Here is a 27,786-nt window from a genome sequence, read left to right as displayed (position 1 = left end):
TGAACCTGAAGCAGCAGCTGAAAAATCATCCATAAAATTTTGAAAGTTGAGTTCTTGTTGAGAGCATTAAAGGGTTAAAGATGTGCATGTTCCTCAGCACCATGAATGTTTCCTCTGTCAGTGTAATACAGAAGTTATCTGAGGAAATATGTGTCTGTAGGTGAGTTTTTAAAAATGATGGGACACATCATGTCTGCACTGAATTAATTACAAACTAATGTAGTGAAACGTTTTATTTGTGGTTCGAATGTAATCGGTAGCTAGATATCTGAACAATGGTGATGCTAATAATAATAATAATAAAAACAATGGTACTGTGGCTTTACTTTGTTAATCATTCCTAACTTACATCAGTGTGTTAGACGGGGAGATTCTGAAATGCCGATTATTCCGTATCTTTGAGTGAACGATGTGCTTTTACAAAACGTTTGCATCTGCGCATTAATGTGTTTAAGCGCGGATGTAATTTACAAGCACAGATTCGCCAAACCTGCTGCAGTCTGTCACACATCTCACATTGTTTAGCTAAAAAATTCTTGTTGTTTTATTTTGTAGTAACGAGTAACGAATTCGCATACAGCAAATGTATCGGAGTAAAAGTACACAATTTCTTTAGGAAATGTAGTGGAGTAAAAGTGAAAGTTGCCGAATTTTTTTGTACTCCAGTAAAGTACACATACTCCAAAAAACTACTTAAGTACTGTAACGAAGTATTATTACTTCGTTACTATACACCACTGTAAACCTCCAACGGGTACGAGAGTCTTTGCAAAAAGAGAAGCAGAACCAGGAGCAGGAATCTCTAGCCTCTGTCAAGTCAGGGATTGCAGATTTAACAGCACACTTGCATAGTCTTCTGTGGTAGCTGTTAAGAACTGGCTCTCTCAACCGGTTGGCTCCAAAAGACATTAAACACTCGGTTAACAAGCTCCATCATGTCATGCAAGCCAATAGAAAGTCCCATCCAAAATTCATCTAACTCCTGTACCTTTGCTCAGTCAGCTGGGTAAAGTTTAAAACAAGCTTGTGATTGAGTCTGACTAAGTACCTGGATATTTCAAGGGATTGTGACACTCTGGAGCTCATACAGGCACGGCATGCAGTACCTCTAAGCTGCCATCCCTATGTAGAGGAAATGTGCTGGTGTGGAAGCACAGCATTAATGTGGTAAATAAGACCTGCAAGGGAAAATAGGAAATGAGTTGTGTTTCTTAAATTAGCCTAGAGGGAATGTGAACTAGAGCATATTGGTAATGTTTTAAAATGAGAACATGCATAGTAAAGGCACGAACGGGGATTGAACCTGTGATCTTCGGTTTACGAGACCGACGCCTTACCACTTGGCCATCGCACCTCTCCAGGTAGCTGGCAAAAAGTTGAAAAAACGTTCTTGTGCAAAAGTAACAACTGGAAGCTGAGCACATTCTTAAAGTTCAAGAGTAACAACAGAAGGCCAGCTTGATAGTGACCGTTAAAGCCGTAGCCTTTAGAAGCACACTTGAAGCTTTTTTATAGCAGAGTGAAACAACAAGCTACTGGAGATGCAGGGGATTGAACCCTGGACCTCATACATGCAAAGCATGCGCTCTACCACTGAGCTACATCCCCTTTTCTGACACAACAGGATTGCTGTGGCTCTATAGCTCTAATGTGGAGAATAAGATCGCCAGGCAAGACATGGTCCCTAATTAAAAGCTTCTGAATGGAGATGCTGGGGATTGAACCCAGGACCTCATACATGCGAAGCATGCGCTCTACCACTGAGCTACATCCCCAACTTATGCTGCCCAGGGTAAACCTCCAGTGGTGTATAAAGTACATGAAGGCCATACTTTAGTAAAAGAACAAGTATCTTACCAGACATTTACTTAGATAGAAGTAAAAGTCACCTTCTAAAATATTACTTGAGTAAAAGTCTAAAAGTATCTGATGTTTAATGTACTTAAGTATTAAAAGTAATTTGATATTAAATGTTCTTAAGTATTAAAAGTAGAAGTAAAAGTAAATGCTGTTAGTATAAACTGAAGCGGTCATTTAGAAAAATATAAGATTGTTCTTTTAAGCCTGTAAACCACCTTAACAAGCTTTTTTCTTCCTTCCATCTGAACATGATCTGTGCCAATTTGTGATTATTATCAGCTGTTCACATCACCTATTTGAAATCACCTCATTGTTTAGTTGTTTTTTAACCTTATTACGAGGACTAAATTGCCCTGTTCCAACTTTTTTTAGAATGTGTTGTAGCTTAAAATGCATGTATGTGTATATTAAGAATGAAGTTGACCAGACAAAACATGAAATATTTTGGGTTTATAAAAGATGGAATAAGAGTCGATGTAAGTGTAAGAAACACTGCATCTATTTTATTTGCATTTTCTATATTGTTCCATTTTTTTGATTTGGGTAGTACATTCCAGTTATAGATACTGTATATATCCCAATAACCAAAAACAACTGAATTTTGGCAGAATTAATTTAAAAGCAAAACTCAAGCAAGTTTAACTAAACGTGTGGCACTTTTAACCCTTTAATGATCTGCTCAACCATTAGTATAATCTAAATAGCTGGGTAAAATAAGCTGTATTTAAATAATCTTTTTTGGGCTGTATCTACTCCCTGATTGGCCTGTGTTAAACGTAAAAAACATTGGTATTCTTACTTTAAGAAAACACCATTTCTAACTTATGTGTCAACCTGAAGCAGCAGCTGAAAAATCATCCATAAAATTTTGCAAGTTGAGTTCTTGTTGAGACCATTAAAGGGTTAAAGACGTGCATGTTCCTCAGCACCATTAATGTTTCCTCTGTCAGTGTGTAATGATGTAAGGTACCCTGACACATTACCAACATGGACTGTAGTGTAAACACTCACCTGTTGTATTCTGGCACTGCTCACACTCACCAGTGGGGTCCTAAAAGAGTACTATTGGAAAACTCCTTAGCTTTACTTACCTGGGTGAGTCCATCCTCTGTAGAAGGGGAGGGGTGAAGAACCTGTAAAAGAGAAGAAATGTTAGATAAGCATATGCTGTATATATTGGAAATGTTGTTACTGAATGGGTTTGAGTATTGTTTGTAACTCATAACATTTTGCCATATTTGATGCTCTGTGAACTAGATATTTATTTTGTTATATATTTTGTCTTTACCTGTATGAGGTATGGTATGATCCAGGGGAGGAGCTACCTGTTTAAATACAGCTCTGGAAAAGGGGTAAGGGGTTCTTTTTTCTGGAGAAGGGCTAGAAGCTATGCTAGGCCTGTGACTTGTAAACATCAATGAATGTGACTTTGCAGTCACAAGTCTGTTTCCTCTGGTGGTAGAGGTTGAGTTTTCTATTTTTTTTTTCATAGCGCGCTTGTAAATATTTTGATTGTTGTGGCCAAAAATAAAGGTGACAGGGAAAAAGAACAACTTCTGTGCTCCTGCTAATTCTTTTCAGTGCTTTCAAGCATTCGCCCTACATTACCCATAAAGAGTGCCCTTTTCTACTTGTTTTGTGGTAGTCTGGGAACACGCCTTTATCACACAGTGTAATACAGAAGTAATCTGAGGAAATATTTGTCTGTAGGTGAGTTTTTAAAAATGATGGGACACATCATGTCTGCACTGAATTAATTACAAGCTAATGTAGTGAAACGTTTTATTTGTGGTTCGGAAATGTAGTGGAGTAAAAGTGAAAGTTGCCGAATTTTTTTATACTCCAGTAAAGTACAGATACTCCAAAAAACTACTTAAGTACTGTAACGAAGTATTATTACTTCGTTACTATACACCACTGTAAACCTCCAATGGGTACGAGAGTCTTTGCAAAAAGAGAAGCAAAACCAGGAGCAGGAATCTCTAGCCTCTGTCAAGTGAGGGATTGCAGATTTAACAGCACACTTACACAGTCTTCTGTGGTAGCGGTTAAGAACTGGCTCTCTCAACCGGTTGGCTCCAAAAGACATTAAACACTCGGTTAACAAGCTCCATCATGTCATGCAAGCCAATAGAAAGTCCCATCCAAAATTCATCTAACTCCTGTACCTTTGCTCAGTCAGCTGGGTGAAGTTTAAAACGGGCTTGTGATTGAGTCTGACTAAGTACCTGGATATTTCAAGGGATTGTGACACTCTGGAGCTCATACAGGCACGACATGCAGTACCTATAAGCTGCATTCCCTATGTAGAGGAAATGTGCTGGTGTGGAAGCACAGCATTAATGTGGTAAATAAGACCTGCAAGGGAAACTAGGAAAAGAGTTGTGATTCTTAAATTAGCCTAGGGGGAATGTGAACTAGAGCATATTGGTCATGTTTTAAAATGAGAACATGCATAGTAAAGGCACGAACGGGGATTGAACCCGTGATCTTTGGTTTACGAGACCAACGCCTTACCACTTGGCCATCGCACCTCTCCAGGTAACTGGCAGAAAGTTGAAAAAACATTCTTCTGCAAAAGTAACAACTGGAAGCTGAGCACATTCTTAAAGTTCAAGAGTAACAAGCAGAACGCCAGCTTGATAGTGACCGTTCTTAAAACCATCGTCTTTAGAAACACACTTGAAACTTTTTTCTAGCAGAGTGAAACGTCAAGCTACTGGAGATGCAGGGGATTGAACCCTGGGCCTCATACATGCAAAGCATGCGCTCTACCACTGAGCTACATCCCCCAGAACTGGCACCAATGCAACAGGTACAGGACTCTTTGCAAAAACAAAAAGAGACCCATGACCAGGTATCTCTAGCCTCTAGCAGGCAGGGGATTGAAAATTTAAAGGCACACTTGCAGAGTAATCTGTGGTAGCTGTTAAGAATTGGCTCTGCAAGCCAGTTGGCTCCAAAACACATTAAACACTCAGTTAACAAGCTGCACCGTGTCAATAAAGCAAATGGAAAAGCTAACCAAAAATGACCAAACCCCTGGCCCTTTTGCCCAATTAGTTAGGTAAAGATTAAAACTGATTTGTGAATGGGTCTGGAACAACTACCCGAACTGAAAAATGGCCCTGTGCACGAGTAAGCACTGGAATGTGTGCTTGAAAGTGCTAATTCTTAAAGCTATCGGGTGTGGAAGCAAACTTGTAGTTTGTTTCAAGTGAATGAAACAACAAGCTGGAGATGCAGGGGATTGAACCCTGGATCTCATACATGCGAAGCATGCGCTCTACCACTGAGCTACATCCCCTTTTCTGATACAGCTGGATTGCTGTGGCTCTATAGCTCTATTGTAGAGAATAAGAACGCCAGGTAAGACATGGTCCCTAATTAAAAGCTTTTGAATGGAGATGCTGGGGATTGAACCCAGGACCTCATACATGCGAAGCATGCGCGCTACCACTGAGCTACATCCCCGACTCGTGCTTCCCAGGGTAAACCTCCAGTGCTGTATAAAGTACCTGAAGGCCATACTTGAGTAAAAGTCTAAAAGTATCTGATGTTTAATGTACTTAAGTATTAAAAGTAATTTGATATTAAATGTACTTAAGTATTAAAAGTAGAAGTAAAAGTAAATGCTGTTAGTATAAACTGAAGCGGTCATTTAGAAAAATATAAGATTGTTCTTTTAAACCTGTAAACCAACTTAACAAGCTTTTTTCTTCCTTCCATCTGAACATGATCTGTGCCAATTTGTGATTATAATCAGCTGTTCACATCACCTATTTGAAATCACGTCATTATCTAATGTAGTGAAACGCATTCCCTATGTAGAGGAAATGTGCTGGTGTGGAAGCACAGCATTAATGTGGTAAATAAGACCTGCAAGGGAAACTAGGAAAAGAGTTGTGATTCTTAAATTAGCCTAGGGGGAATGTGAACTAGAGCATATTGGTAATGTTTTAAAATGAGAACATGCACGTTAAAAGCACGAACGGGAACTGAACCCATGATCTTCGGTTTATGAGACCGACGCCTTACCACTTGGCCATCGCACCTCTCCAGGTAGCTGGCAAAAAGTTAAAAAAAAAGTTCTTGTGCAAAAATAACAACTGGAAGCTGAGCACATTCTTAAAGTTCAAGAGTAACAAGCAGAACGCCAGCTTGATAGTGACCGTTCTTAAAGCCATAGCCTTTAGAAGCACACAAAGCTGAGTGAAACAACAAGCTACTGGAGATGCAGGGGATTGAACCCTGGACCTCATACATGCAAAGCATGCGCTCTACCACTGAGCTACATCCCCTTTTGTAACAAGGCAAAATTGCTGTGGCTCGATAGCGCTATTGTAGAGAATAAGACAGACAGGCAAGACATGGTCCCTAATTAAAAACTTTTGAATGGAGATGCTGGGGCTTGAACGCAGGACCTCACACATGCGAAGCACACGCTCTACCACTGAGCTACATCCCCTTTTCTGACACAGCAGCATTGCTGTGGCTCTATAGCTCTATTGTAGAGAATAAGATCTCCAGGCAAGACATGGTCCCTAATTAAAAGCTTCTGAATGGAGATGCTGGGGATTGAACCCAGGACCTCATACATGCGAAGCATGCGCTCTACCACTGAGCTACATCCACGACTTGTGCTTCCAAAGGTAAACCTCCCGTGGTGTATAAAGTACCTGAAGGCCATACTTGAGTAAAAGTACAAGTATCTTTCCAGAAATTTACTTAGATAGAATTAAAAGTCACCTTTTAAAATATGGGTAGTACATTCAAGTTATACTGTAGATACTTTATACATAATACATAATAACCTAAAACAATTGAATTTTGGCAGAATTAATTTAAAAGCAAAACTCAAGCAAGTTTAAGTGACTTTGCAGTCACAAGTCTGTTTCCTCTGGTGGTAGAGGTTGAGTTTTCTATTTTTAAACAATTAAGTTAAATTATCACAAGTTTTTCACATTTAATAAACATGTATATTTTGTGTTGATAACGTGTGATTGAAACATGTTATGATGAAGTGATTTGAGCTCCTAGAACACTTTAATCCGGTGCAATTTTCTCACTTTATTCCAACCCTATTCGATAACTTTTACTTAAATACTACCGGTCACGTAAATACTACATGTTATCTTCATTTTAAATGCTGATATTATATTCAAGTGTCAAATACTAAATTTTACAAATAGAGGTCTTACAACAGATTGTATTGTTCTCTTCAAAGATGGTTGCCAGTAACTCTTAGTAATCTTTCAAAACAAAATGTCTATTTTCACTGCAGTGACCATAGGTAAAGAATTGAACTAACATTACTGCTCCACTGAGATATAAATCAACAGTTAAGAAGTAATTTCTGTTTTACAGTGTTTTGACTCAGTCACAGCACAGAAGTTAGACATTTTCTTTTAGGCAACCATCTTGGAAAAACAACACAAACCCTCTGCTTAAGGCCCCTATTGTCTAGATTAAATAAAAATATTACAACTGTAAACAAATTAGTGCAATTACTGGACTGATTTAAAATGCAGACATTAGTAGCCATTAACATTCAAATAAACTATTACTACACAATAAACACTACTAGGAACACCCTGATAACTTTCTTAAACAATTATTACCCATTTTATCTCTGTTAATAATAAAAATTAGCAGTTGCATGTCAACACCTTTATTTATAAACAGAAATACAGGGTCAAAAATGGCAACAATATTGTGACATAAGTTCAAAACTCTTTACTCCAATTGAATTTAACCAAACATGTCATTTCACATGGTCCTGATGGGACTAGACTGCCAAACTCTACAGCTCTTAGAGCTCATTTTTAAAGAAAAATATAAACTGAAATATAAAAGTGCTGCCTATCAGAAAACTTGTACAAAAAGGGTAAAAAGGAGGCAGGGGGAGGAATGGCCCCATCAACATGGCAGTTACAGAGTTATAAACTTTAATACAAGTTCCTAACAATGAACTCTGATTGAACCTCCAAAACATAGGAGAGCAAGTTTAACTCTCACCTGGAGCTGATCAAATCACATGTGAAACAGAATAAGACAATGTAATAAAACTGTTTTATAACAAGTGTTCTTTATCATTAAATCTAAACACAAGATAAACAAATATATATATCTATTTATAAAATCTGAACAGTGAACTCATTGAACAGTTTTTTGTTTTGGGTTGCTGATTGTTAACCCTGAAAATTTTACCTCCAAAAAGTAGGAGAGTACTGTAAATGTGAGATTTTAATGTCTTTCATACATTAATATAAGTTCCTAACAATGAACTCTGATTTGTTGTGGTTAGTTGGTTATTCACCTTGGAAAAACAAATAAAAATTCAACCTCCAAAACATAGGAGAGCAAGTTTGAGACTTAGAAGTACTCTCACCTAGAGCTGACCACATCACGTACAAAAGAGCAAATTTTCCTAACAGGAGCAGTTTTGTTCCAACAAATATAAAATGTTTGAGGCATTTTACAGCAAGGAGGTAGTGTTTTTCAAATGTAAACAACTAAAAAAAATTTACTTTTATGGCACATTAATCAGTGAACTCGGATTTGCTGATTGTTCATCGGAAAATTCAACCTCCAAAACGGAGAGCAAGTGTGAGATTTAAATGTCCTCTCACCTGGAGCTGACCACATCATATACACAACAGTGAGTTTTTCTTACAGGAGCAGTTTTGTTTTCAAGTTTTGAGCTTTTCTTGAGAGCTGAGTTGCATCCAACTCCATTACCAACTTTTGAATCACCTCAAAAGTGAAGCGTAGTTGTGATGGGTATCTCATGTTCAAGGAGTAAAAAAGTCCAAACAACATGGCTACTGCAAGGGCCACGTTATCAAGGTCCTGAAGAACCACAACACCTTCAATGATGATGCCAACATCAGAAGAGTCACTGCCTGGCGTCTCTCTGGTGACGTAGATGCCCACTGTAGTTTTTTCAATTGCACTCAGTGTAGCAGCCTCAGCCATGTCCTGTTTAAAGATAAAACATTTTTTTAAGATTCCTTTTTACACTGATCTCTTTAGAATGCAGCAATTCCTTACCATTTACTTAAACCCATGTTAGCAGAACAGTCGATGGCTGTAGCCAAAGACAGCCCTTCCAATGGACCATGATATTCATGGTCCATTTCTACGAAAGAAAAAAAACCCTGACATTTATTTAATCTCAAATGAAGAGGAACCTTAAAGATTTATATTAGTTTTTGTTTGAAAGATATTAGCCCACCAGAAGCCAGACTAAGCCAATAAAATGATTTAAGATTTTCTTTTAGACTCTCAATTTGGATGGTACAAGTCTGGTACTGTTTGGGCAATGAACATTCAAGCAAAAACTAATGTTAACATTAACTTCACACTTTTTTGGAAGTTGTTTTTATGTTCCTGGATGATTTTGATCATTAACCTGGACTTGATATACTCCAGGGCCATATCTCACTCCCAGTTATACCCTTGTCAGACAAGTCAGCCCAGTATGGGAAGATGGCGTAATTTTCTTCAAAGGGATCAAAATGGGTGGTTATTCACTTTCATACAGGGTTCCTATTGCTTAATACAAGTTAAAATTAAGACTTTAAGACCTCTCTAATGCCCCTTTAAATTAAATTTAAGACCAAATTCACAATAAGCACAAATATGAAAAACGACAATTTTAGCCAAATGTTTATTTAAACATAAAACTGGCTGTGAGAGGAATTCTGTAAACTATTTAAAAAATAAAATTACCAATTATTTTAATATTTGAGACAAATTACAATCATCCTACTTATAAAGTGTTAACATTAAGACCTCTGAAAGACTGATTTAAGACATTTTAAGGCTAATTAAAGCCTTATTTTTGGACTGATGAATTCAATGCCTTTTGAGGATCCACAGGAACCCTGTCATAATGCTATTATGAAAGTGAAAAATCCTCCATTTATCAATAGGGGGATATGGAGAAAAATTGGTAGGTTTGAAAATCTAATGTGACAAGTTTAACTTATTGTTTTAATCTCAGCACTGGGATTACTTTGGAATTACTAGAATTACTTTCCCAAATTAATAAAGAGGGCCTTAACAGCCCAATGTAATCACAGAAATAACTGAATGCATGGTTTTACAATGTTGTATAGCCAAAATCTACTCAAAACACTCACCATGTACTCCTGCACCAAGACATCAGGACTCTCATTCAGATAGATGCAGAGTCCTTTGATGAGGGACTCCCTTCGAACATCAGTGTCATCCTTAAGAATTACAACAAAGAAAATAGAGATGTGAACTCAAATTTTCAGTAGCACAAAATAAGGTGATCAAAAGACAAAAACTTTGACTTTTCTAACCAGTCATCATATGACACTAACATCTACAAAATATAAAAACTGTACATTTGACCTGACCATTATGGACTGGACTTTTTATAATGTCCTGATGATATAAAAAAGATAAATGTCTCACAGTGGAACAGTGAATGCAAAATAAAAATGAAAGGGTTATTTCAGTGAAATCAAAAATCCATCCCTCACTCCCTCCCTCCACCATTCACCCCCTCCTACCCTCCCTTCATAACTCAGTCCCTCCCTTCCATCACTCACTCAATCTACTTTATTTATAACTGCAGGTGGATTAGATTACCAGTAATCACACACCAAGTAAGCAATGCAATGGATACAGTATACCAATCTTTCACTAAACAAATGCAATGCATATGTACTTTATGGGATGGAAGAAGTTGAAAGTTCTTACCGTCATTGTGGCAGCTATGTTTTTCAGCTTTTTGCCCGGCTCACCCGATCGCTTTGCAAACACTCTCAGCAGACTTTCAGAAAGAAAGTCAAGCTGCGACAGAAATCTTGATTGTAGAGGCATTGTTGTGATGCGCTTGAATTCCGCATTTATCTGAAACAACATGAAATTATTATTAAATGACAGTCAAAAGATTTCAAGAGACATTTCAAACATTAAAAACAACATCTGCCATATTATGGCATGCATCATGAATGGTTGGTCATCTGGGCTTTGAAATGGGAATATTTTGAAACACAAACTAATAAAGTCAACCATTACCTTTAAACATTAATGCATTTATGACAGCTAGTCAAGGCATATTTTTTTTTATTACCTCTGCTGCATAAAAAAGAGCTGACCATCTCTCTTGTACATCACTGATCATGGGATCATCATAGACAATTTCTTGTCTCCTCAATGCAAATGTTGCATCCATTTTCTTTTTAATTGTCTCTCTGTTGTTGCGCTTCTTCACATCTGACAGGAGTTCAACCCTCATCTCCTCAAGGGACTGTTCACTTTCTCCAAGAGGAAAAGAGGGGCAGTAATCCACTTCACCCCTCTTTGGTCTTTTAACATCAAAAGCAGGGGAGCATTTCTCAGCTGGTTTATGTTTTAAAGAATTCACACATACTTCAGGACACCCTACTTTTCGAAGATGTGTGCGATAGTTTGACAACTTGTATTTGAGGCTCATTTTCCATCCTGCATAGCCACTGGGTGAGCCTTTTTCTTTTAAACATGGGTGTCTCAGGATGAGTGCCTCTGCAACTTGGTCAAACTTACTGTCTGTAAGATAAACTGTGTGCTTAACTATCTCCTGGATCAAGCCCTCTAATATGTCAGACTTTAACTTTGGATCAGGAATCAACAGCATCCCATTTTCTTTGAAAGCTACATGGGCCTTCTCTAGCTTAATTTCAGCATCGTACGTGAAACGGGGAACGCAGAACAAATCTGGCCAACAAGACCGTGATGATGATGTTGACTCTGAAGATGAAAGAATGATGGTGCTATCACCAGAACTGTATGAGGTGTCATCAGGAGCGCTGCCTGAAGCAATAGATAAACTGTCTTCACCTGGATCATGAGGTTGGTAGGATGTGTATATAACTTTGATTGTTGCTTTGTCTTGTATTTCTTCCATTGAAGTTAAGTTCACAAACTCATTGCCAAAAAGCGTGTCCATAAAATGCAGCCGGAAGGGTTCCACTATTTTACATTGAGTCTTTATTTCAGCCTCCAGTTCAGCAACAATTGAAGGCAAACCAGCAGAAATCATGACCCTCTGACTACTGTCTGGTCCAAGGATAACTCTGAAAATGGCCTGAGCTGTCATGGTCCCACTTCACTTTATGCTCTGAAAGAATAAGAAAATGTAATTAGAATCTGTTTCAAAACAAGTGGCTTTCTTAATCACCAAATCTTTCCTTGTACTGTTACAACACTAATACATTAAAGAATTTTACAACATAATACTAAAGAAAGAGAAAAAGACAAGTGTAAAGGAAGTTAGGTTAGTTAGTAACATGAACCAAAACACCACGTAGTGTGTCCAGGGTTTCCATGCACATTAGTGTATGACAGCAGAGACAGCAATTTTTCTTGTTATAGTTTTTTTAGATCACTGTTAACACTTTTTCAACAGTCTTTCCATCACCCCATGGGTGCTAGATGTTGCCCATTTCATAAAAAAACAAAACAAAAACAAAACAAAAAAAAACCCAAACGTATCCCTGTGGGTTATTCAGAGGTTTAGGGGAGCACAGGACAATACCAGAGGAAGTGCTCTCCAGGCTCAAAACAGAATTGAAAAGGAGTACTGTCCAGGGTTTCCATGTGATAATTTTTCAAAAATTTCAATAACATTTCCATAAATTTTATATTTCTTTGAGTAATACTTTGAAACAAATCTTAAGTGATCATATAGAAAAGTAATGTTCATATCTTATCTGTAGAGGAGGAAATAGATGAGAGGAAAGGGTGCGAAGAAGAGTTAAGCAGAGACAAGCCAAAAAAAAAAAAGGATGAAAACTGAGGAGATTTAAATGGGAAGAGAGGCAAGAACAGATGGAACAAAGCAGAAAAAACAGGAGGTTGATGAGGAAAGAGATAGAGGGACAGAAAAATGGGATAAGCAAAAAAAGAGGAAGATGATGAAAGGTGAATGAGCTGAGAGGGGAGGAGCAAAAAAGTAGGAGAGAAGAAGCAAAAGAGGAGCACAAAGAGCCAACAGCTATGCCTAAACAAAAAACAATGGTAAATCCAAATCAAATTAAATTCCAGATTTTTTTAAACTAGTTAATAGCTATAGCTGAAATTGTTTATCTGAAAGAACCCCGGACGTCCTTTTAAACACTGTATGCACCTGAGGACACTTACATTAGCTTACCTAAAGACACAGATCGATCTCTTTAAGGTCACCATTCGCACGCCTCCAACTACATAGGCAGCCAGTGGATACTCATCAACTAGTTCAGAGACTTCAACAACAGCAAGTTCTCGCACCGGACATGGAGTCAGCTGAAAAGCTCCATAATGCTCACAATACCATCCACACAGCAGTTTTAACACAAAAAATAGTCTCTGCTGCAAAATGCATATTTGATGGATTTCTCCAAATTCAGGCAAGCCACCAAAAGAACCATGTGCCACGATCATACCTGTTCTGTATTGTATTCCCTTGCTCCAAACATTTTTTGCTAGGTTTATTTCAGATGCATAAGGATTTCTCTGTTTAAAAGCTTGTGCTAACTCTTCCTTCAAAAGCTCCAATGGAACAGTGGATGCATCTGACACTTCTAGCACTGGTTTATCAATATTTGGAGATGACAGGTGGTAACCAATCATAAACTGGTGCTTCACAGCCAGAGAAAAAGGCACATTTTTAAAGCAACTGCTGTGTTTCACAATTTAAAAAAAAAAAACTGTGCTTTGCCTCAAACCTCATGGTCCAAAGTCCCACAAGAGGTCCAAAAAGCTTAATTAGCTGCGAGTAATGTTCTATGTAGTGATGTTTGGGCAGCAATTTGTTGTTTGGAAACACCTCTTGATATCTTTGTCTGTGATCTGAAACTTTGCTCTCAAGGAAAGCAATAGACTCATCACTGTGAACTGGGGCAACCACTAGCTCAGCAATGTGTTTTAGATCCAGTAGGATCTGCCATGCTGGCTCATGTTCAGGAATCTTGGGGCCAATCAAAAATGGGAGCAATCTTAATAAGCACCAATTTTCATGTGCATTGCCCCCTATGGATTTCCTGCCTGAAAGGTTTTGTGGCAAAGGATGAGGCTTATTTGTTTTGTCTGTCCCCTTGTATGGGAAATGCAAAATAGAACTGTTTAGATCATCCAAAGTGATGTACTTCTTGGATATGAGTAATGTGAGGCAATGTGATATTTCAACCGGCACAATGCCTTCAAAAAGATCATGAGCAATGTCAGGAGGGTAACCACTGAGTACATGAAAATAAGAAAGCGCTTTAGTAAAAGGACAAGCTCTTTTAACTCCAAAAACGCTACTGCCGCTATCTATTTCATGTGTTTCTTTTTTTCTGAGACTGAAAATCCCTGACCTAACCTCATGTGATTGAATGTCTGCACTTTGTGCTGTACAAAAACGACAAATGAAGGGGCCTGTAAAGTTTTCCACAAAGCCTGCTATTCCATGTGCTCCTAAATTATCAGCAACAATAGTCTGCACTGCACCCTTCAATGATTTGTTCAGTTGTGTGACAAAAATTCCATCAACTTCTAAAGATCTCAGGTCACGTAGTAGGGGCTCTAAAACCTTTTCATAGCCAAATGACTTTACATTGTTTGTTTTGCACAAAATGGCCAGGAAAATTGAGGACAAACTAGATTGAGACCCAGGGGGTAGGTTATTGAGTACCCAATACACAGCACAAAGTTTGTGAGTTTCGCGAGAGGTGCCCAAAGGGTTACAGACCTCAAAGTCATCAGCATACAAAGTTATGGACAGACTTAGGTCTTTCTCTGAAAACAAGCCATTTTCCTTACAATGCTGACCATCCTTATAAGACCTGTACAAAGTTTCGTTTCCACTCTCCGTTTTCCTTTCTATTTCGTGATTATTAACTATCTTGTCAACAATATCTTTCCTACTCAGCAGCACATGCAGGGACTCAAGGATGGAAATATACTGAAAAGTCTTGTTCTCTTTTGCATCCAGAATATATTGAACTGGTTCTACAATGTTAAATTTTGCCTTGTAATATTGTTTACGTTGATAGGCAGAACTCAATGGCCCACCCACTCATTTCGATGGCCTTATTTAGAGGACTTGCTGAGCAAAGAGAAGAAATTATTTCTTCTATTACAGCTCTGTCAACTTGGAGCTTGTGCTTCTGAAAAATGTTCACTAGAACACCTTCTACATAAGATTTTGAGAGATTGTCAGTTAAGTGGTTTAGTTCTACCAAAAAATCACTGATTGCTTTGCTTGATACATTAGAAAAATGTTCTAATTTTAACAAAGCTGCTGCCAAACTGTGCTCAATTACATCTGGGAGATCATTTGGAACCTCAGCACTGGTACCTGGCTGAGCATCCTCACCAATGTCATCATCAAAAGAATTGGAAGGAGATTCAGGGTGAGCAGCTGTGGCTGATACTACTATTCCTGGTTTAAAATCGTCTAGTGAATAAGACCTATGTTTCCTGCTTTTGTGGGATTTAAATGAGCCTAAGATGTTGGTTTTAAAGTTGCAATCCACCAACATACAAGTTACAACCTCATTTTTTTAAAAATGTACATTAATGTGGGTCCAATAATCCCTCTCAGATCCTTACATGGACACAAATGGCAGCTAAATGTACATCCCCTTGACTGACATGGGGTAGTTTTAATAACATGACATCTATTCAAATGAATTAACAGGGCATTCCATGTTTTAAAACTACATGGGCAGCTTGCATGTACACATGGAATACGACTGTTATTTCCGTGATGCCTATGTCTCACTCGATAATGCCTCAGAATTTGTGACCTACTTGGTAAAACTAATGGGCAGGCCTTGCATTGCCACATTAACTCTGTCACTGGAACACTTCTAGCACCATTCACTGAAAAAGTGGAAACAAAAAAAGGATCAATATCTAGTGAGGACAATAGAGTTTGATATGTCGAGAATGCATTTTTGAATCATCATAGAAAACAAGCGGAAGAACAAGAGAAAGAAACAAAGTCTAAAAAGGATTTCCTAGAATTACTTATGACCAGCAAGTCACAAACTGTAAAATGGCTAACCAAATGTGGGACAGGCTTAAACCACTTAAGGTCCTCTTACATGATAAACTTTCAGACAACTTGTGCCATCTTATGAAAATTTTATCCAACACTGAAGATAGAGTTTTAAAAAATCCACTTAAAGCTCATTTTAAACATAAACAGATTGTAAAGCTAACAGTAAAAATAATCTTTAAAAAATGTTCACAAGTTGTCTAAAACATTATCTGACTAGGACTTTACTGACTCCAAAGGGTTAAATAAATAATAGTTATACTTAGAAATATTTAATAGTGCTTAAGTGCACTGTATTGGTCATTTTTTAAATATTTTGTAACTGTACACTCTTGGAGCAAAATATCAGAAACAGAAAATGTTTTACTGAAGTAGACTACACCACGTCAGATAAACTAGTTGCATTAATCACCTTTCTGACAATATAAAAAGATATGGCAGATTTTAAATTTCACAAGTGGATTAATTAGGCAGTGTGAGCGTTAGTGATGAGTCGGTCGCGAATGATCCGGCTCTAAGAGTCGGCTCTTTGAAGTGAAGCCGATGTGTGCGTCTGTATCTGAACTGAAGGGGAGGGGAGGCGCGCGCGCACACACACACACACACACACACACACACACTGAGAGCGAGAGAAGTTTGCGCAATAAATAGATAAATTAAAGCTAGGTGAAGAAAATAAGTGACAGAAAGCGTAGTAAAGTTTAGATAGACAGATCAAAGGCAGAGTTTAGACTGTGCAAAATTAAAATTTCATATCGAAAACAACCTGCAATCTGTTCCATGTTGAGTATATAACTAAAGCCATATTAATAATAATAATAATAAACATTTATACTGTGTTTTTACAATAATAATTAATTGTACACATAATTTGGTAATAAACTTATTTAAGATACAAAAAAAGTGAAAGGAGCCAGTTGGGAGCCGAAAGAGCCGACTCTTTTAAGAGAGCCGATCCAAAAGAACCGACTCTCCGAAAAGAGCCGAAATGCCCATCACTAGTGAGCGCGCACACGCTGCACTTGTTTAAACAATCTGTGTTGTACATAGTAGTTAAAATATGGTAACTTAAACAGCAAGTACTGTTCTTACCACAAAAACTTGAGCAAACGGTTGAGCTGACTCCAGGTGAATACGCAGTTGTGTTTGCCTCTCAATCTGCAGCAAAACAGGGGGAAAAAATGGGTTGGGGTGGTAAGCTAATTTAATGCTAGCTTAAGGCTGCCGATGTCCTTAGCCGAGGCTCTTTGATGGCCAAATCTCACTGACACCATGCAGTTAATACACAACTGAACAGTCAGTTGGCAAACATATTCACACAGAACAACTTCAAATGAAGCAGCGCTAGTATGAAGCAGATAAAAAACAGCGCTGGCAAACAGGCTCACGACAAGTATTTAACGTTACATAGTGATTCTCAAAACAATTAACTACATTTGACTGCGATTTTGATAATATTCATCCAGAAAATCAAGACTTACTGAACAAAGTAGGAATGAGCACTCCGACCAACTCCAACCATTTCTTCTCCTTGTTACGTTGAGGGCGCGAAACAAAATCCTGTGCAGTATCGTGAGATTTAACATTGATACGTTATTGATTCACTTCAGTCGAACATGATATGAACAAATTCATGTACTTTCTCTGCGTGTTATTTAGTTTTTACACAATAAAATTACATGTCTGTTTAAACATGAGGCAGTTGTGTTAAATACACTCAAAATGCTTACATAAATCCAAGACATGGCTAGTCTCCTTTTTTTCAGTGCATGATTAACCCCCCTCCACCATAGAAAACAATGAAGTGTTCCCAGGATTATTTAATTAAAAAAAAAACACTCTGATTTTAGTGCAAGTAGGCTTAACTGCCATGTCCCCAATCATGTTTTCTCAAATTCATTTACAAATATAAGTAATAAAAATCAAACAAATTATACATTTTTCATTATTGTTGTATAGCCTTATTTATAATATCTCTCACCAAATGTTATATTTTGTTATTAATTCATTTTTAATATTTAAAGTCTTTAAAATAAGTTATGTCCCTGAGTCAACTGTCCCCCCTGTTACTGTGATGGAAAATTTGTCTGGACATGCCCCCTGACTCTTAATCTAGTCACATGACTACCAGGAAGTAGCATACATTTTTGGAGGGAAATCATCCACAAAAAAACAGAGTAGGTATCATACTTTATTCATTCTTTTTTCAATGTTTTAGAAAGGTTTACTGATGCGGTAAAGCATAACATGTCCACTCTGTTATGCTAATTTATAATGGAAAGTTATACATTTCTGTAATTTTAAAAATATGGTTAATAAACAGGTTAAAAATCTTTGTCTGTGGTCGCCATGAACTAGCCTGCTGTATATCACATGAGCAGTAATGCTAACTTTAGCATAAAATGTCCCTCCTGTTACTGTCCACCCTGTTACTGTTTTGCACACTCGCCTTCGGCTCGTGCCTGCGACCGAATCACAGCCGTGATGTTATTCACGATAACACACTCCCTCTCGTGTTCTATTGCTTATTTAAAATCTGTAGTTAACAGAATGCTACAATAGCTTAAACACAGTGGCACAAATGCAGGGTTTTCCCTGGGCTGTTGGTGGGCTTACGTGGTGTGGTCACTGGGCTTGGGCTTAGGTGGTGCACAAGTTTTATAGGGAGTAGGGAAAGAGTAGGAAAACCTGAAATGTGTGTTAATAGACATTTCCTGAATAAATCATATAAACTTTGATCAACTGCCCCAGTTTCACAGCAATAATTTAAAGCACACATATCACCCATCATTCCAAAGAAAATGCTGGACCTCCACTATTTTAGGAGCAACTTGCAGGTTAACGTTCACTTTTAATTAAGACGTGTATAAATAAGACATAAAAGGTGAATTGTCTTGTAGGAAATATTAAAAGCATTTATATTATCTGTACACTTAGAATTATAAAAAGTGATAGGTTTATTATAGTGCAGTTTAGCACTGTAACAACACTATAAACTAAGTAATTGTACCAGTCTTAACGCGTTACAAGTATTACTACGCATTTAAAAAGAGCACAATCAACTACCGTCAGATAACAGACTGTTTATGCTAATGGTTTAGATAACGTCCCAAGTAACTCATTTGAAGACATAATTCTGAGACCTGTGTTATTTTCGGCTTTCTAAAATGGCCACTTATTTTTAATAACATTTCAGGCATAGTAAAGATATTATTGTGTATTATTATAAACTGTTTAAGTTAATGACTTACCATCGAACTTCAGGGTTTAGCGCGCGCCGCTTCACCAACGTCTTTTTATCCATTTCTCACTTTCCAGATAAACAGTTTAACCGTTGATGAGATTTTCCGTCGTCAGATTCTTGTTCTTTAATAAGTTCTGACTCAATAACACATGTGGCAGGAACTTTATATTTAAGCAGATCCCACTGTGGCTTACAAGATAACATAACATAAAGCTTTCACAAGGGGGTGGTCACATAAAAGTTTTGTGTTTTTGTGCCAGTTGTTTTTTAAATTATTATTATTATTATTATTATTATTATTCTCTGGGACAGATGTGGTTTTAGGCACCATTTATTTACTTTTGATCAGTTCTTTTAATCTTGGGGGCACCAGAAAAAAATGAGTAACTTTTTTCTTGTATTTGGAGGTAGCTTTAGCACTTCTTGTAAGAAGCTAAAGAGCGTTTGCTACTCTGCTTGCTTGGCGATTAACTTGAGTACCTTAAAGCTTCTTTTTTGATGTAAGAACTGGAAAATACCCTCTTGAGTGAAATGTTTCTATATACTATAAATATGGATTAAGCAGGAATGCTACTGCAATATGCTAATCTTCTATGCACAGACACATTGTCAATGAGTTTATATTTTACTGGATGATTGACTGCTGAATGGATTCTGAAAGCGGACTTCTGTTTCCACACAAGGACTAAATAATAAACAGGTTATGTGGTTAACTATTACTCTTAAAATAATCACACTTACCTGTAAGAAACAGGAGGATGATCAGCAACGTCTTCATCACTTCTTTGTTACTAGAGAATTGAAGAACTGTAGTTCTCCTGGCAGTTCCACCTGAAATAAAGCTGAATTTAGCAGGTACATTAATAATCCTCAGAGGATCCAGGGTGAAAGGGTGAATCTTTAGTTCAGGTTGATTTGCTGACTAAAGTAAAGAAAACACAGACGTTCATTTGCCTCTTTATTTTCTTACTTTATTAACTTTATTTGCTAGGTTAATGAGTTGCTTTGGTGATTTGTTTAAACACTTTGCATTGTGGCTTTTTTCGCAAGGCAGAAAATATTAAAACTGGTTCTCAAAAGATGGTATACGGGCACTGTTGGTACTTCAACTGCTTCCAGGTGGGTCTCAAAATTCCTTGGAGAATTTGCTATTTTTTTTAAAAAGTAGAAACTGTCAAAATAAGACAAAGGTAATACAAGTAACACTATTCTGAACAGGTGAGGTAATCAAGAGTAAATTTAAAAGGAGCATCCACCACAGGCTTAGTCTACACAAGCAATGGTGGTTCATGGTTAACCACTCTGAGCCAAGTTTCATCAATGTTTCTCAGCGCAAATTGCAAAGAATTTAGGTATTTCACCATCTACAGGTCAATACTGTCTTTGGCCTTGTTTAGCGGCCCAACAGTGGCAACTTGGTAGTAATGGGGCTTAAACTAGTGACCTTCTGAACACTAGTTCAGTACCTTAACCAATTACCATTGCTCATAAAATTTAACAGCGTATGTAAATTGAGGTTAGGTTTCTTAATGTTGGTACATATTGAAGAAGTAACAGGTAGGGGTATTCCAGTAATCAGAAGGTTGATGGTTTAAGCCCCAACACTTCTGTGTTGGTCTGTGTGGAATTATTAAAAATGTATTTTAAGTAGGTGTAACAAACTAAAATGACGCACTAAGGTTATAACAAAAGTTCTATTATCTGAAACCATACTAGTAGATTGGTAAGGAGTAACAATTTACTTTTAAGTAAAACAAATAACTGAGTTGGAAAATTTTAAAACTTTAAGTTGACTTAAGTTGAAGTTGACCATAAATTTAAGTTGCATTAATGCAAACTATTTGTTTGAAAACTGACTGAAAGAAATTGTGTTAATCTAACTTTTAAACTTAATGAAACTTAATTCATTTACATGTTACCAACTGAAGTAAGTTTTTTAAGTTGGTCCAACAATTCTCTAACAAATTTACATACGGCAAATGTATCACAGTAAAAGTTTGGAAAATTGTAAAATGTAATGAACAAAAATGGAAAAGGGGGAGCAATCTATGCTATATAAGGGGCCCATTTGTTTTTTATAATTTACACCTGTTACTTATTATTTATGAATAAATTATTTATTTTGGTTTCAATACAACATCACATCGGCTAGAAAAGTTGTTTTGTAAGGTGTTGCAGGAAGCAATGACAACTTTTCTGGTACATAAGAAAGAACAAATAAATATTACACAATATTACAAAAAAAACCTTTGTTTAACTCTCTTTAAAAATCAAAGGTCTCCTTGTACTGCATTCATTATTAGCTAAACTAAAAAAAGCCAAATTAAAATCTTAAAATCCGTTTAACTGACTTTTAAAGTGGAGTTTATAATCATGTGGAGTTCATCATCCTCATCTAGTGGTGCTAGAGATACATTACATCTTGTTGAATAGGTAGATTTGTGACTTTATTATTATTATTATTAATTGTTAATGTTGTGTTTGTTTTTTAACTGTTCACGTTTTAAAGTGTAAAACCATAAGCAGCACCGTCTATAAATAAATGAATCTTGTGCTTCCACTTCAGATTTTTGTTTACGTGAACAATGTCGGAAATGTGACGAGCTTGATTAGTTTGTAATCTGTGTTAAAATGATGAATGAACCTAAACACTTGCTTTTTAAACCTTTAATTACTTATGTATCTATTTATAAAATGAAAATAAAAGTAAGAGATAGTTAAAGGTTCTTCTGTATAAAGTGTTTTGTGTGGTTTTGTAGGCAGCAGTGAGTGACTTTTCTGGTACATGGTTAAGAAAAGGTTGAATCCAGATGATTTGTTGTTGGTGTTTTGTACTAAATGCAGGTGAAAGAGGATCAGCAGCAGCAGCTGAGCGGTGTGTGTGGTTCTCTGTGTGTTTTGTCACTGTTTCAGGATCTTCTATTTGAAAAGCTGCGTGTAGAACAGAGAAAGTAAAAGACGACACACAGCGGAGTGAAAGGCTGAACGACGGACGTCTATAAGAAGCAGCTTGCATACACCATCTCTCGCTTACGGCCACACCACCCTGAGAACACCCGATCTCGGAAGCTAAGCAGGGTCGGGCCTGGTTAGTTCTTGGATGGGAGACCGCCTGGGAATACCAGGTGCTGGAAGCTTTTATCCACACACACCCACCTTCACTCCAAACCTCCTGTTACACACTGACCCAGCGGCTTTTTCTTCATCAAAGCTACACAATGAGACAAAGATCAGCTCATACTTTCATTCTTACTACAATAAAACACATTTAACTGACTTTTAAAGTGAAGTTCAAAATGTTGTACAGACATTGTCTCCATCTAGTGGTGCTAGAAATAAATTACAGCTTGTTGCTTGTGTACAAATTTGTGACATTATTATTATTATTATTTCATTTTTATTATTATTATTTGTTGCCGTTGTGTTTGTTGTAATTAAAAAAAACTCATATTTTAAAGTGTAAAAGCATAAACAGCACCGTCTATAAAGATGAATCCTCTTGTGCTTATAGACTAGTTGGTTAGTAGTGTTATTTTTAAACTTCTACTGGTGTGAATGTGTGAGTTGGAAAACAAAACATGACATTAGAGAAACTGCTTGGAAGAACGTCTAGGACTGACTGTAGTCCTCTCTAAAGCTACCTGAGCAGTGTTGGGGTAGTTACTCCCCAGGAAAAAATTTACTACAGTTCTACTATGAATTTTTGATGGTAATTTGGCCACTTCATGGTTCTACTGTAAACTTTCATAGTAATCTAGTTGACAGTTCCACTATGAACTTTCACAGTAAAACACTGAATTATCTCACAGTTCTACTATAAACAATTTCATAGTAAAACTGAATTATTTTACAGTTCTACTATGAATTGATGGTAATTTGGCCACTTCATGGTTCTACTGTGAACTTTCATAGTAATCTAGTTGACAGTTGCACTATGAACTTTCACAGTTTGACCATTAATTATTTCTCAGTTCTACTATAAACAATTTCATAGTAAAACTGTAAACCTGATTGATTATTTTACTGTGATGTTTAACAGTTCCACTGTGAACTTGGTAAACAGTTTTCCTCTGAACTTCACAGTTTACTTTGACTGTAATCACTGTACTTTGACATCAATTATACAATACAGTGTATAGATCTCACAACTCAGAACTGTATCTTTGGCTCTTTGCCATTTATTAAGCAACGGTATGATTTCAAACACAGGCACAAAAACAACTGGTAAGGATTCCTTCTAAATAGTAAACTGATAACACATGTACCAACTTGGCATTCTATATTGTAATATTAAATGTACTATAGTAATAGTAATATAGAAAATAATAGTAATAGATTGTATTTGTTATATAATAACATAATTATATTACACTTAATAATTTATTTTACGATGGTAATTATACAATAATATAATTTTATTATAAAGTAATATAATATACAATTATATAACTGAATAATGTATTGTGGTATAAATCTATATATAAACTCTATACATACATAATGAAAAATCTAATTTATAATCATTCCTTATGCATTTAATTATGGCAGTATTGGGTGCTTGGATGTGTCCTATGTCTGAGTGTATGTGGGGTGTGAATTGTGACATGAATTACACCTCTTGTTTTCCTAGCTTGTCCACATTGTTGAATTTGCTGGTGAAGTACACTTTCTGGACCTCCTTCATGGGGAAATCTGTTCGGCCACCTTTAAAAATGCAAAAAATAAATAAATAAATAAATAAATAAAAATAATCAAACATTTGCCGCCATCACCTCTAAGCTACAGGGGCCCTAATATATTTCATCAGCAATGTCTTACATCTGATGTATCATAAGGCATATATTTGGTAAGCGTATCATTAATTACCATTAATTGTTATGGTGCAAAAAATATTTATTGCTGAAAAACATGACTTACCTTCATCTGCACTAAAGCACTGACGCAGACAGATCTTCTCTCTTTTTAATTTCATTATTTTAGTAGCTCAGACTGCCTTAAGATGGATTGGCATGGCCCGTCTGATTCACTAGTTACTAGAAAAAGAATCAAACAATTAATATCAGCAGCTATGCAATCAGTACACAGTTTAGCATTTAGTAACACACCCAACAGAAGCTGAAAACAGTCAGGGCTTTAAGCATATATAGATATGCAGCCGGGCACAAAGGCAGATGAATGGATGGATGAAAAGACATTGTCAGCACCAAAACTGTAAAGAAGTGAGTTGTTTTACATATTTTAACACAAATTTATTTTAAACACAATCTGTTTTTAAAAAATCAATTAGCACCTACTTTAAGTTTCCCAGATCCAGGCCTCCTTGTAATTTTCTCTTTTACAGCATAGTCCTAGAATGAAATGATTTAGAATATGTAGTTATCTGAGTTATCTACAAAAACAGTAACATTCTGTGGATGTGGTTGTAAAGCAATGTACTGAAACTTGCTGCTACTATCATGAACAAGAATATGAAAAACCCATCCTTATGTGCTGATGTAAATGTAGGCAGATACTGTTATCTACAATACCCGGGTCTTCTCTGTTGGACACTGAGACTCTCTCAACCGCAGCAGCCCTCCTTGACATGTGGTCATTTTCCTGGAATAAAAATACTGTTTTTAATTTCATATTTAAAATATGTAGTTAACAGAATGCTACAATAGCTTAAACACAGTGGCACAAATGCAGGGTTTTCCCTGGGTTGTTGGTGGGCTTACGTGGTGTGGTCACTGGGCTTGGGCTTAGGTGGTGCCCAGGTTTTATAGGGAGTAGGGAAAGAGTAGGAAAACCTGAAATGTGTGTTAATAGACATTTCCTGAATAAATCATATAAACTTTGATCAACTGCCCCAGTTTCACAGCAATAATTTAAAGCACACATATCACCCATCATTCCAAAGAAAATGCTGGACCTCCACTATTTTAAGAGCAACTTGCAGGTTAACGTTCACTTTTAATTAAGACGTGTATAAATAAGATATAAAAGGTGAACTGTCTTGTAGGAAATATTAAAAGCATTTATATTATATTATATTATTATTATATTAGGCATAGTAAATATATTATTGTTTATTATTATAAACTGTTTAAGTTAATGACTTACCATCGAACTTCAGGGTTTAGCGCGCGCCGCTTCACCAACGTCTTTTTATCCATTTCTCACTTTCCAGATAAACAGTTTAACCGTTGATGAGATTTTCCGTCGTCAGATTCTTGTTCTTTAATAAGTTCTGACTCAATAACACATGTGGCAGGAACTTTATATTTAAGCAGATACACAGCGCGGACTTTAACAGACTCGTTTTTGAGAATTAAATCACTGAAACTGACACTAAATTTGTATTTCCGCGGTTCACCTGACGCGAAGCTCGAGACGCTTGGTTGAAATAACGGTCTCAAATCAAGTGCGCATGTGCGCATGCCCAGATGTCCAGACTGACATGATGTCTGACATGATGTGTGTAGAAGAGAGGTTTGCTCAGAACAGGCAGAATAAAAGGTTATAAAGTCATCTGTCTGATGTTTTTCATGTCATGTAATTAACTTACCCCCACACACATACATTTACACCCTTCATTCACATACCTACTTTAAATAATCCATAAATATTATATACATTATTATTGTCTTGATATTTGAGTATTGTCATTTACCTATGTGACCATAGTTAAACTGTAAATTACTGTAAACATCAAACATTAGAAGAGGTGACTATGAACTATTCCTAGTTGAACTTTAAACTGTAAGTTGACTGAATTTCACAATTCAACAATATCATGTTTACAGTTGAACTGTAAACTTCACAGTCAATATTATTAAACACCAGAGGAGGTGGCCATGAACTTCATGGTAACATGAGAGTTCACAGTTGTACTTATGGTCAAGCTGTAAAAGTGACAGTAGAACTATGAACTATTATGGTTCAACTGTAAACTTAACAGTTTTACTGTAAACTTCACAGTCAATATTATTAAACACTGAAAAGGTTACCATGAACTTCGTGGTAACATGAGAGTTCACAGTTGTACTCATGGTCAAACTGTAAAAATGACAGTAGAACTGTGAACTATTATGATTCAACTGTAAACTTAACAGTTTTACTGTAAACTTTACAGTCAATATTATTAAACACTGAAAAGGTTAGAATGAACTTCATGGTAACATGAGAGTTCACAGTTGTACTCATGGTCAAACTAAAAATGACAGTAGAACTGTGAACTTTTATGGTTCAACTGTAAACTTAACAGTTTTACTGTAAAACTTCACAGTACATTTTTTCCTGGGCAGCCAAACCCAGCTGTGGTAACAACTGGGCCGGATCTGGTTACACTGATTCTGGTCGATTCTGACACTCGGCCGACTGTGCCGATAGAAAAGTGGGAACTGGGCCAGATGATTGTGCTAGCTGGGTTAACTTAAAAACCTTCCGGGAACGTTACTGGAACGTTACTTTATACACATAAGAAAGAAAACCTTAAGGCAACTTTTAGATAACGTTCTCTTTTAGTTTTCATAAAACCATGAGAGAACGTTAGGTTTCATAGTTCCCGGAACGTTCCGGGAACAGCGCTGATTTTTTAACGAAAATAGAACGTTACCATAACGTTATGGGATGGTTCCCTAAAAATAACCATAGGGGAACCAAAATCTAATGTTACGGGAACGTTCTGTGTTAGCTGGGAAGGGAACCTTATGACAGCAAGGCTGAGTGGTAATTTAGGACAATGCAGAGAATTTAATCTCATTGTAACTTCATTATTATTATAACGTTATTGTGGACATTATTTACTGATTTTTTTTTTTTTAAAGAGTGGTACCCGTGTGACCTGGATACATTTTAATGTGCAGAATGTACACCCAAACTACATATGTTAAAATGTAGACACGTCCTCCAGAGACTCAGGATGTGGTGTTGTTAAGAAATCAGTAAATGGACGGGAATGTATTGACATGCGTGAGTTTCCTCCTGGAGCTTCCGTTTCCTCCTACAGTCCAAAGACGTGTAAGCGAGGTGAACTGGAGACACTAAATTGTCCATGACTGTGTTTGATATTAAACTTGTAAACTGTTAAACCTCGTGTAATGAGTAACTACCGTTCCTGTTATTAATGTAACCAAAGTTTAAAACATGACGGTAAAATCCTAATAAATAAATAAACTTGAGATATATGACAGACACAGATCAGTGGCTCTATCGAGATGCGCGACCTATAGTATAAAATAATCATTCATTCAAAAAGGCAAAACGCTTCATCCACCTACACTCACAAGCCGGCTGGAGTGGCTTCTTCTCGCTCATTCACATGTTGTAACGTGGACCCACCGCGACCCCTACTGCTCAGGTGTGATGCATTTGTACGAGTCGGGATGTATTTGTGAGAAAATATGACAAAAGTGACACGAGCGCCAGAACAGTGCAGCCAAAAGTCACGTGATTCACGAACGGCATTTGCAGAACAGCGTTTGTATTTGTAAAACGTGTTCTATTTGTTTGTGAAGTGCAGTGTATTAGAAAACTGCTGTGCATTTATTTGAAAGTCACATATGCATTTGCAACAGTGGCGTTTTGCATTTGTAAATCACATTGTGTGCGTTAAATAGTCGTGTTTTCTATTTGTAGATCGTGTTGTGTTTGTTTACAA

At 36.8% G+C, this 27,786-nt stretch overlaps 2 protein-coding genes, 1 long non-coding RNA gene, 10 other non-coding genes and 1 pseudogene across 13 annotated transcripts; 1 reads left to right on the top strand and 13 right to left on the bottom strand.

Moving 5' to 3' along the window:
- Positions 1-1,282: 1,282 nt before the first annotated feature.
- On the bottom strand, positions 1,283-1,354 carry trnat-cgu (transfer RNA threonine (anticodon CGU)). Its single transcript has one exon. It is a non-coding gene; the product is annotated as a tRNA-Thr (tRNA).
- A 182-nt stretch (positions 1,355-1,536) lies between these two features.
- trnaa-ugc (transfer RNA alanine (anticodon UGC)) lies at positions 1,537-1,608 on the bottom strand. The gene has a single exon. It is a non-coding gene; the product is annotated as a tRNA-Ala (tRNA).
- Positions 1,609-1,703: 95 nt separating this feature from the next.
- Positions 1,704-1,775, bottom strand: trnaa-cgc (transfer RNA alanine (anticodon CGC)). Its single transcript has one exon. It is a non-coding gene; the product is annotated as a tRNA-Ala (tRNA).
- Positions 1,776-4,322: 2,547 nt separating this feature from the next.
- On the bottom strand, positions 4,323-4,394 carry trnat-cgu (transfer RNA threonine (anticodon CGU)). The gene has a single exon. It is a non-coding gene; the product is annotated as a tRNA-Thr (tRNA).
- Positions 4,395-4,580: 186 nt separating this feature from the next.
- trnaa-ugc (transfer RNA alanine (anticodon UGC)) lies at positions 4,581-4,652 on the bottom strand. Its single transcript has one exon. It is a non-coding gene; the product is annotated as a tRNA-Ala (tRNA).
- Positions 4,653-5,095: 443 nt separating this feature from the next.
- Positions 5,096-5,167, bottom strand: trnaa-cgc (transfer RNA alanine (anticodon CGC)). Its single transcript has one exon. It is a non-coding gene; the product is annotated as a tRNA-Ala (tRNA).
- A 95-nt stretch (positions 5,168-5,262) lies between these two features.
- Positions 5,263-5,334, bottom strand: trnaa-cgc (transfer RNA alanine (anticodon CGC)). Its single transcript has one exon. It is a non-coding gene; the product is annotated as a tRNA-Ala (tRNA).
- Positions 5,335-6,089: 755 nt separating this feature from the next.
- Positions 6,090-6,161, bottom strand: trnaa-ugc (transfer RNA alanine (anticodon UGC)). The gene has a single exon. It is a non-coding gene; the product is annotated as a tRNA-Ala (tRNA).
- Positions 6,162-6,256: 95 nt separating this feature from the next.
- Positions 6,257-6,328, bottom strand: trnaa-cgc (transfer RNA alanine (anticodon CGC)). The gene has a single exon. It is a non-coding gene; the product is annotated as a tRNA-Ala (tRNA).
- A 95-nt stretch (positions 6,329-6,423) lies between these two features.
- On the bottom strand, positions 6,424-6,495 carry trnaa-cgc (transfer RNA alanine (anticodon CGC)). The gene has a single exon. It is a non-coding gene; the product is annotated as a tRNA-Ala (tRNA).
- Positions 6,496-8,532: 2,037 nt separating this feature from the next.
- On the bottom strand, positions 8,533-11,977 carry LOC134326198 (uncharacterized). The gene is made up of 4 exons (XM_063008389.1): positions 10,973-11,977; positions 10,597-10,749; positions 10,008-10,097; positions 8,533-8,841 (listed from the first exon to the last, which is right to left on the bottom strand). Exons 1-4 carry the CDS (start codon positions 11,975-11,977, stop codon positions 8,533-8,535), a joined length of 1,557 nt encoding a protein of 518 aa, XP_062864459.1.
- On the bottom strand, positions 11,921-15,380 carry LOC134326197 (uncharacterized). Its single transcript, XM_063008388.1, has 4 exons — positions 15,162-15,380; positions 13,584-13,825; positions 13,031-13,534; positions 11,921-11,998 (listed from the first exon to the last, which is right to left on the bottom strand). The coding sequence occupies exons 1-4, from the start codon at positions 15,378-15,380 to the stop codon at positions 11,992-11,994; spliced, it is 972 nt and encodes a 323-aa protein (XP_062864458.1). The 3' UTR covers positions 11,921-11,991.
- A 6,793-nt stretch (positions 15,381-22,173) lies between these two features.
- On the top strand, positions 22,174-22,282 carry LOC134327171 (5S ribosomal RNA; annotated as a pseudogene).
- Positions 22,283-23,637: 1,355 nt separating this feature from the next.
- LOC134326092 (uncharacterized) lies at positions 23,638-24,680 on the bottom strand. Its single transcript, XR_010014488.1, has 3 exons — positions 24,440-24,680; positions 24,063-24,178; positions 23,638-23,849 (listed from the first exon to the last, which is right to left on the bottom strand). It is a non-coding gene; the product is annotated as an uncharacterized LOC134326092 (long non-coding RNA).
- Positions 24,681-27,786: the final 3,106 nt, after the last annotated feature.

This window comes from Trichomycterus rosablanca, chromosome 14 (assembly GCF_030014385.1).
Source record: "Trichomycterus rosablanca isolate fTriRos1 chromosome 14, fTriRos1.hap1, whole genome shotgun sequence".
In the NCBI taxonomy this organism is placed as follows: domain Eukaryota; kingdom Metazoa; phylum Chordata; class Actinopteri; order Siluriformes; family Trichomycteridae; genus Trichomycterus; species Trichomycterus rosablanca.
The sequence above is the reverse complement of the archived record's forward strand: the minus strand, read 5'-3'. Positions and strand labels throughout refer to the sequence as shown.

Coding starts and splice junctions, on each gene's coding strand:
- LOC134326198 (XM_063008389.1), bottom strand. CDS start 11,977: ATGACAGCTCAGGCCATTTTCAGAGTTATCCTTGGACCAGACAGTAGT. Junction 10,750..10,972: donor CTCTTTTTTATGCAGCAGAG/GTAATAAAAAAA, acceptor ATGTTGTTTCAG/ATAAATGCGGAATTCAAGCG. Junction 10,098..10,596: donor ACATAGCTGCCACAATGACG/GTAAGAACTTTC, acceptor GTAATTCTTAAG/GATGACACTGATGTTCGAAG.
- LOC134326197 (XM_063008388.1), bottom strand. CDS start 15,380: ATGTTGGTGGATTGCAACTTTAAAACCAACATCTTAGGCTCATTTAAA. Junction 13,826..15,161: donor TTCCAAATGATCTCCCAGAT/GTAATTGAGCAC, acceptor ATTGGCCCCAAG/ATTCCTGAACATGAGCCAGC. Junction 13,535..13,583: donor GTGGGACTTTGGACCATGAG/GTTTGAGGCAAA, acceptor GAAACACAGCAG/TTGCTTTAAAAATGTGCCTT.